This window comes from Kryptolebias marmoratus, linkage group LG10 (assembly GCF_001649575.2).
Source record: "Kryptolebias marmoratus isolate JLee-2015 linkage group LG10, ASM164957v2, whole genome shotgun sequence".
NCBI lineage: Eukaryota > Metazoa > Chordata > Actinopteri > Cyprinodontiformes > Rivulidae > Kryptolebias > Kryptolebias marmoratus.
Window position 1 is genome coordinate 9,295,836 of NC_051439.1, and position 7,921 is coordinate 9,303,756.

A 7,921-nucleotide genomic window follows, 5' to 3' on the forward strand; every position below is an offset into this window, starting at 1 on the left:
GCCACAGGAGAGTACACAAAGTACCGCATCGCACACGTTTCTGGTGTACATGAATCCCACTTTTATTTTCCACAGAACAAAAAAGAAAGGATGTTCGTTTTCTTTTTTTCTGGTCTCTTAGGGTTACATTTAAAACCGTTCTATGAAAAACTGTAGCACCAGAGCAGATTTTATTTGCCCATTCTATGATGAAAAATGTCAATTTGTGCTTTTTCCCAGTTTTAATCACCTTTGATTGGGGAGACTCATAAATAAATATATATATATATATATATATATATATAAAATCTAGCACTTCATTTCTTTTCCCAGTCATTTGCAAAATAAAACTCCTCCTTTTTCTCAATTAAATAACAACAAATACATTTAAAGCAAATTAAAAAATTGCCAGTAATAAGCATAATTCAAGCAGGGAATCAGCTTTCATGATTAATATTATTATATATTTATATAGTATACATATATTTATATTTTATATTTGTTTATATACAAGTATGGCACTTGATTACACAAAAAGCAAGAAAACACTCACAAATAAAAGCAGTGGGCGCTTTGGTGTGTCATAAATTAAGGAAGTCACAGACATTTAGCGTTTTGCAGCAAAATGTACCAGATACTGTTTTGCAAAGTTAGCTATTTAAGCAGTGGAATGGTTACATTAAGGTCAGTGGTGCGACACAGGCAACAAAAACAAACAAGAAAGAATCAAGCTGATGTATTTTATGCTGAACAATGGTAAGGATTTATAGATTTATATAAATCTGAATGGGTTTTATTCTGTCAAATGGGTTATTTTTCTCCCTTATTAAAGTTGGCTCCAGAAAAATGGGTGGGAAAAAAAATCTTAAGTCAGGTCAGTAGCACAGTTGGATAAAATCAGGCTCTCAAGTGTTCACCTCTTAGTGCAATATTCTTTTTTGCATTTGCTCTCTTCAAGTTTAGCAGAACAGCCCACAAAGAGTAAGTCTGTGAACACATCTTACAGTGTACAAATGTTAAGAAAAAAGTTGCATCAGTGCAATCATAAAGAAGTAAACAAACGTCAGCACGCTTGCCATGAAGTCCATAAACAAAATCAGAATAGAAAATAAATCAAATATAAATAATATTAATAGAATCTGCCCACTTTTTTAAAAAGTCATGACATAAATCAGGCGTCTCCCGTCTTGTGTTTTTGTTTGTATGTATGTTATGTCTTGTTTACACATACGCAGAGTCACTGGACTGTGTGCGTCCGAAGTTGGGCACACTCATCCTCGGCAGGTCCTTGTTCCTGATCTCATAGATGGACTTCCGCCGAGCCTGCACTCCCCGCACAGCCGTCTTGATTTTCCTCCAGCCCAGGTGGTTGAGCTCGGCCAGGTTCAGCACCACGCAGAAACCGCTCACGGCGAACATGAAGACCAGGAACACCGTCTTCTCTGTGGGTCTGGACACGTAGCACTCCACGTCTTTGATGCACGGGTAGCGGTCACACTCGTACACGGACGGCACGTTGAACCCGTACAGGAAGTACTGGCCCACCAAGAACCCGATCTCCAGCGCATTCCTGAAAACCACCTGGATGATGTAAAACCTGGAGATGCCCTCTTGCCGCCTCATTTTGGACTTTGTAGTCCTCATGGCCGAGTTGGGGATCTCCTTCACCTCCAAACAGTCCGGTTCAGCTTCCTTGGTGGAGTTCTCTGTGTTCTGGAGCACTCCGTTCACTATGGTGTTCTTTATCTTTTTGCTCTCGTCTCGCTTCAGGGAGTCTTGATCCTTGTCCAGGGTTAGGTACACTGTGGAGTAGCGGCGCTCCTTCTGCTTGGCCGACTGGTGCACCGAGTAGGTGATGAAGCAGAGGCTCGGGGTGCACACCATGATGATCTGAAACACCCAATATCTGATGTGGGAAATGGGGAACGCCTTGTCGTAGCACGCCTGGTTGCAGCCCGGCTGTAAGGTGTTACAGACGAACATGGTCTGCTCGTCATCATAGACAGTTTCTCCAACTATTGCTACGATTAGAATCCGGAAGATGACCACCACTGTTAGTAGGATCCTAAAAAGCAAGCAAACAAATAAAGATGTAAAAAGAAAAAAAAGAAAAAAAAAATATGTGGAAGTGTTTAGGCTGTGCGCCAATTTGGGGAGCTGTCCAGTGCTGAAACAGGACGCTCTTTGAGTAAAAATGCGTTTCTTATGTGTGCGTGTGTGTGTGTGCTGTGATTTAATGACTAAGGCACGTGAGCAGTTGGCGTTACTTTGATTCTACCTGTGTGATCCTTCCCCTGAAACTCACCAATCAACATCAAAATGAATAAATGGATGAATGAACACATGAAATGAATTTTAGTTTAGCCTGTTTGACTTTGCAGCACCATCCCAGGTTCCTAAAGGACAGCTGTCTGATCGGAGCTGTCTCGTTTAGGAGGAGGACAAAAAAACGGAGGAGGAACGACAAGAAAAGATCCACAATACAGACACGGAGTACTGGACACCACTACAGACGATCCTGGAGAAACAACACAGAAACGGGGGACTGGGGAGCCATGCTAAAGACGATCCTGGAGGCTGCTGGGTTTCTTCTTGGTTTTTTTTTTGTTGATCATCTTACCTTCCTATCATAGTAGAGTGCTGCTGGACAGCAGCCTCCAGGAGCCTCTCTAGTATAGTCCATTCCCCCATTTCTGAGCATCCGGAGGAGACGAGGGTTCAACTGCACTCTGGTCAAATCCTCCTCCAAAAAAAAGGGGAAAAAATCCGTCTTATTTCCCGTCCGGCTTCTGTCTGGTGTTCTTAGGGTCCAGCGCGTCCAAAATGGGCTAAAAACGCATCCGTGACGGGATGCTTCTACCGTCCCCGTCCCCCCCGTGTCCCTCTCTGCGCTATCTGGTTGGTTGTGTTCTCAGAGCGCAGCGCCAGTAAGCGTCCTGCTGCTTGTGCCGAGCGCTCCCTCCACGGTGCCACACTGTTCCTGCTCATGAGACTCTGAGGGCTGATTACTGTAAGCCCTCCTATTTTCGATCTTCACATCAGGTTGATTGGCTGCGCCGCGCGTCTGGATGGAGGCAGGTTGGATTTAATGTCTTGCCAGCGTTAATCCGCCTTTAAGTAGTGTCCCCCCCTCCCCTCCCCTCCTGTGCGTCACGTAAGCGCAGACAGGAGCACCGCCAGGAGTGCCAGAGTTTTGGATAGAACAGTGTTTTGTCCAGAGCGTCAAAGCACGACTCTAAAATGGATATTTAACCTCAAATCATATTGTTCAATAAAATCTCTGTTTAGATCTTTTATTTTGTAACAGTTTTTGGATCTGCACTGTGTTCATATGATCAAGGTGACGTTTCTGATTCTGTGTGGCTAATTTGTCTGTGATATACAGACGTTTACGCATTTCACATCTTTAACAAAACTCTTTTTTTATGTTTCCCTCCACACCCGGAAGGATGGAGGTGGCTGTGAGCTAAATAGAGCCAATCTTGCCCCCCGTGTCCAGAGGTGTCCTTCCCCTATGTCACAGGCTGTTGGCCCGGCTGGCAGAGCTCTTGCTTCCACCTCAGGGCGAAGATGACGCTGTGAATACAGTGACAGAGTGAAAGTATCATCCGAGTTGCTAATCGCTTTATGAAGCTGCCTGCCTGCCTGCTTCTCTCGCTGAAGTTTAAAAATAGCAGTAAAATATGTGACCCCGCCCTGAGTATCACTCTGAGACTTCAACTTATTGTGTTTCCACTAATAAGACTCAGATTGTCCTTTTCTGGCTGAAGTCAAAGCGCAGCGTGTTTTAATTTTATTTTTTGTTTTCGTATTTTTGACCCCATAACTACATTATATTAGAATTATTTTTTCAGTTTATGTATAATACATGTTTTGTTATATTGGCTTTCTTCGATCCCTGTTTCCTGATCACGTGACAGCGTTTTGCCACTTGCTGAAACTTGGCGGGGTTCTTTTCTCATGAGGTGGCTGATCCTCTTTCTCGCTGTAATCTGCACTAATTCAAAGCTTCAGTAACCTTTACTCATCCATCACGTGAGTAGAAGGACGACAGAAGAAAAGGCTAGGTTGCGCACTGGTTTATTTATAAACATACAAATTTCTCTAGCGTAAACAAAGACTTTTGACAACACATGAATTACTGCTTTTGGGGGAGGGGGGCTTGATGCTTAGAAGCACTTCCTGTGGACAATGGAAGGTCCGGCCTCATCATACTCCTGTTTGCTGATCCACATCTGCTGGAAAGTGGACAGAGAGGCGAGGATGGAGCCGCCGATCCACACAGAGTACTTTCTCTCAGGAGGAGCGATGATCTATGAACAAAAACGCATTAGTGCTAATCTGCCTTCAGACATGCAGCTTTAACGTTTAACAGGAAGTCTGTGGGTACCTTAATCTTCATGGTGCTGGGGGCCAAAGCAGTGATCTCTTTCTGCATTCGGTCAGCTATGCCCGGGTACATTGTGGTCCCCCCGGAGAGGACGTTGTTGGCGTACAGGTCCTTACGGATGTCAATGTCGCACTTCATGATGCTATTGTAGGTGGTTTCGTGGATGCCAGCAGATTCCATGCCTGTGCAAACAAAGCGGAAATATGGGTGAGTCTTTAAGGGCCCCACCCTGTAGCAAAAAACGGGCCGCTATCTGTTGTTAGAACAGGTGCTGAAACGGACAGCTCCGCCAACAGCTGTGAGCTCTGTGAGACAAACATCACCCCCTCCGTTATCACCACCACCACCACCTGCGGAGTCAGATTTCTCAGGTGTACTTGTCATTAAGTGGCAGATCAGTGGATAACTTGTTACCTATCCGAATTAGTCATTAAGAGAAAATCATCAATGAGTCTGAGTTCGCCTTTACGCACCGATGAATGAGGGTTGGAAGAGGGTCTCCGGGCAGCGGAAGCGCTCATTTCCGATGGTGATAACCTGACCGTCGGGCAACTCGTAGCTCTTCTCCAGGGAGGAGGAGGAGGCGGCGGTGGCCATCTCATTTTCAAAGTCCAGAGCCACGTAGCAAAGCTTTTCCTTGATGTCACGCACGATTTCTCTCTCAGCTTCAGGAAAACAAACGATGATATTGTCAAACCTGTCCATTTTAAAACATTATTGTATGATAATACCTCACTTTTATTCGGTTTTCATAGAGTAAATTATTAGAACTTATTATGACAATTAAAACAATTAGTCTGATTTTGTATGTCTTTTTTGCACGAGTCAATGAAACAAAGTGCAGATTTTACTGTTAAAAATGATCAATTAAATACATTTTTTACAAGCTTCGGACTTTCCACTCACCGGTAGTTACAAAAGAATAACCACGTTCTGTGAGGATCTTCATGAGGTAATCTGTGAGGTCCCGACCAGCCAAGTCCAAACGCATGATGGCGTGAGGGAGAGCGTAACCTTCATAGATGGGCACGTTGTGGGTCACGCCGTCTCCAGAGTCCAGGACAATACCTACAACCAGACATCAATGTTTTTTTTTTTTTTTTATTAAACTTGATTTTTGTTATATATTGTCAGAGTAACTCTTCTGTATCTGAGGGCTCTGTCGTCGTACCTGTGGTACGTCCAGAGGCGTACAGGGACAGCACGGCCTGGATGGCCACATACATGGCTGGGACATTAAAAGTCTCAAACATGATCTGAGTCATTTTCTCTCTGTTGGCCTTTGGGTTCAGGGGGGCTTCTGTCAGCAGGGTGGGGTGCTCCTCCGGGGCCACCCGCAGCTCGTTGTAAAATGAGTGGTGCCAGATCTTCTCCATGTCGTCCCAGTTGGTGATGATGCCGTGTTCGATGGGATACTTCAGGGTCAGAATGCCTCGTTTGCTCTGCGCTTCGTCCCCAACGTAGGAGTCCTTCTGTCCCATACCGACCATGACGCCCTATAAACCACAACTCAGCTGTAAGAAGTCATCCGTTTTCAGAAATCGGCGCAATAAACGAATGGTCAGTTTTGCGCGTAATTACGCACGGATAACCAGTCAGTTTTCCGACCGTTTCTTCTGTGTGATGTAAACATTTGAAGTTGTAGAAAGTATTTGGGGTTGTTGAGTTGTGGATGGTTTACTTTACCTGGTGACGTGGGCGACCAACGATGGAGGGAAACACGGCGCGGGGTGCGTCATCCCCGGCGAACCCAGCCTTCACCAGGCCTGAGCCGTTATCACACACCAGGGCGGTGGTCTCTTCGTCGTCACACATGGTGTCAGATCTGCAACGAGATTAAGTCCACTGATAAAATACCAGGTTTGGATTAGAATGAGTCATTTTAACATAAACAGCACAGGCAGCAAAGCACAAACAAAGGGTCATTTCCATGTCAAATTTGCTGCGGAATTCTTGATATTGGAAAGCTTTACTCTGAAAATTTGTAAAAATGTTGCTTTAAAAATTAATGTGTTAGTTTTTTGCCATTATTTTTCTCCAAACGCCTGATTTTCCTCGGGCCATTAAGATGAGACGATCCACAGATGACAGTTTGTTAATGAAAAGTTAAAATCCTCCATCCTTCCTCGTGTGATAAAATGTTTAACTCGTTGTTCTTATGCAGTCCTGGTGATCCGTGTGGATACTCACCAGATCAGCTCCAGGGGGCTGAATCTTGAGTATGTAAACCAGGGGGGTGTCGAGGTGTCACGTCGGGCCGATTTATACTCTGATGAGCGTCTGCAGAGGCCAAGCTGTGCGACCCCTTCTCTATATTTGGTAGCTCATTGCTCCATTGACAAAAGGCGCTCCATGAATGGCATGAGGGGGAAAGGGAACTCCCCAGTGGACATCTGTGCCCGCCGTCCATATAAGGAGGAGAGCAAAGAGCACCAGAGGACAATGATGCGCTTTCCTCTGATCTACTGATGAATCACTGTAACATAGCTAGAAAAAAATAAACAAAGAAAAGTAAAAGTACACCTGATCTTATCAAACCTTTACATCTCTATATATTATTAATCTAATATTTATTGTTTTTTTAACACAGTGTAAATTAAAAACCTAGCATTCCTTTATGGAATGTATAAGGCCTCCTGCCTTTCATGCCAGAGTTTTTTTTTCTTTCTCCAAAGTATGTGTTCTGAATGACTCTCAGCTACTGTGACAGCAAATTTTAGCTCAAAATCTGTAAAACTGACTGAGTTATAGCCATTTATGTTTTGTCTAATGTTAATTAGCTGTGGCAGCCATCATTAACTTGGGTGGCTCCAAAGGGTGATCAGTTGTAGAGATACATCCAATGAATATTTTCTGAGAGTTTCATTAAAATCTGTCCAGTGGGTCATAAGATATTTTGCTAACAGACAGACTGAGTTGACTCCTATAGTTAATGTCAAAGTTTCAAAAACACATATTGTGGTAACAATTAGCAATTAAGAGTATATGTAAAGAATAATTCTCAGCTACTACCAGACTAAATTGTAGTTCAATAATTGTAAAATTGACTCAGTAATAGCCATTTTTATGTTGCTAAGGTTCCTTAGCTTTGGTAGCCATCTTGAATGGGGGTTGACTCCTGAAGTTAATCAGTTATAGATGTATATTCAGTGGTTACTTTCTGAGAGTTTCATCAAAATCTGACCAGTAGTTCATCAGATATTTTGCTAACACAGTAAACAAACAAACAGACACAGGTGAAGACATTATCGCCTTACAACTTCGGCTGCGAGCCATAATACCATCCTGCAGAAGGACACAGGCTATTTAAATCTGAGACCCGCATTGCTTAGGAGGGTTCTGGCATCACATTTGTCTTTTGAAACCCTCTCAGCTTCTAGTCTTTACATACTTACATTGTAATATTAGTAAATCAGTTGCTTTTTTTTGTTGTTGTTGTTATTTTTATATCTGTAGAGTGGCAAGACTTATCCAAGCTGACCGTGCCAAAAGGAGAAAGCACTTGCTCCTCCAGCTGGTGCCAGCAGCTGTTTCACTTAACCCCACATTTCA

The 7,921-nt window shown here is 43.6% G+C and overlaps 2 protein-coding genes across 2 annotated transcripts; both read right to left on the reverse strand.

Moving 5' to 3' along the window:
- Positions 1 to 293: 293 nt before the first annotated feature.
- gjd2b (gap junction protein delta 2b) lies at positions 294 to 3,081 on the reverse strand. Its single transcript, XM_017410724.3, has 2 exons — positions 2,600 to 3,081; positions 294 to 2,044 (listed from the first exon to the last, which is right to left on the reverse strand). The coding sequence occupies exons 1-2, from the start codon at positions 2,668 to 2,670 to the stop codon at positions 1,201 to 1,203; spliced, it is 915 nt and encodes a 304-aa protein (XP_017266213.1). The 5' UTR covers positions 2,671 to 3,081; the 3' UTR covers positions 294 to 1,200.
- Positions 3,082 to 4,043: 962 nt separating this feature from the next.
- On the reverse strand, positions 4,044 to 6,717 carry LOC108235814 (actin alpha cardiac muscle 1). Its single transcript, XM_017416056.3, has 7 exons — positions 6,560 to 6,717; positions 6,056 to 6,194; positions 5,541 to 5,865; positions 5,276 to 5,437; positions 4,843 to 5,034; positions 4,370 to 4,551; positions 4,044 to 4,292 (listed from the first exon to the last, which is right to left on the reverse strand). Exons 2-7 carry the CDS (start codon positions 6,182 to 6,184, stop codon positions 4,149 to 4,151), a joined length of 1,134 nt encoding a protein of 377 aa, XP_017271545.1. The 5' UTR covers positions 6,185 to 6,194; positions 6,560 to 6,717; the 3' UTR covers positions 4,044 to 4,148.
- Positions 6,718 to 7,921: the final 1,204 nt, after the last annotated feature.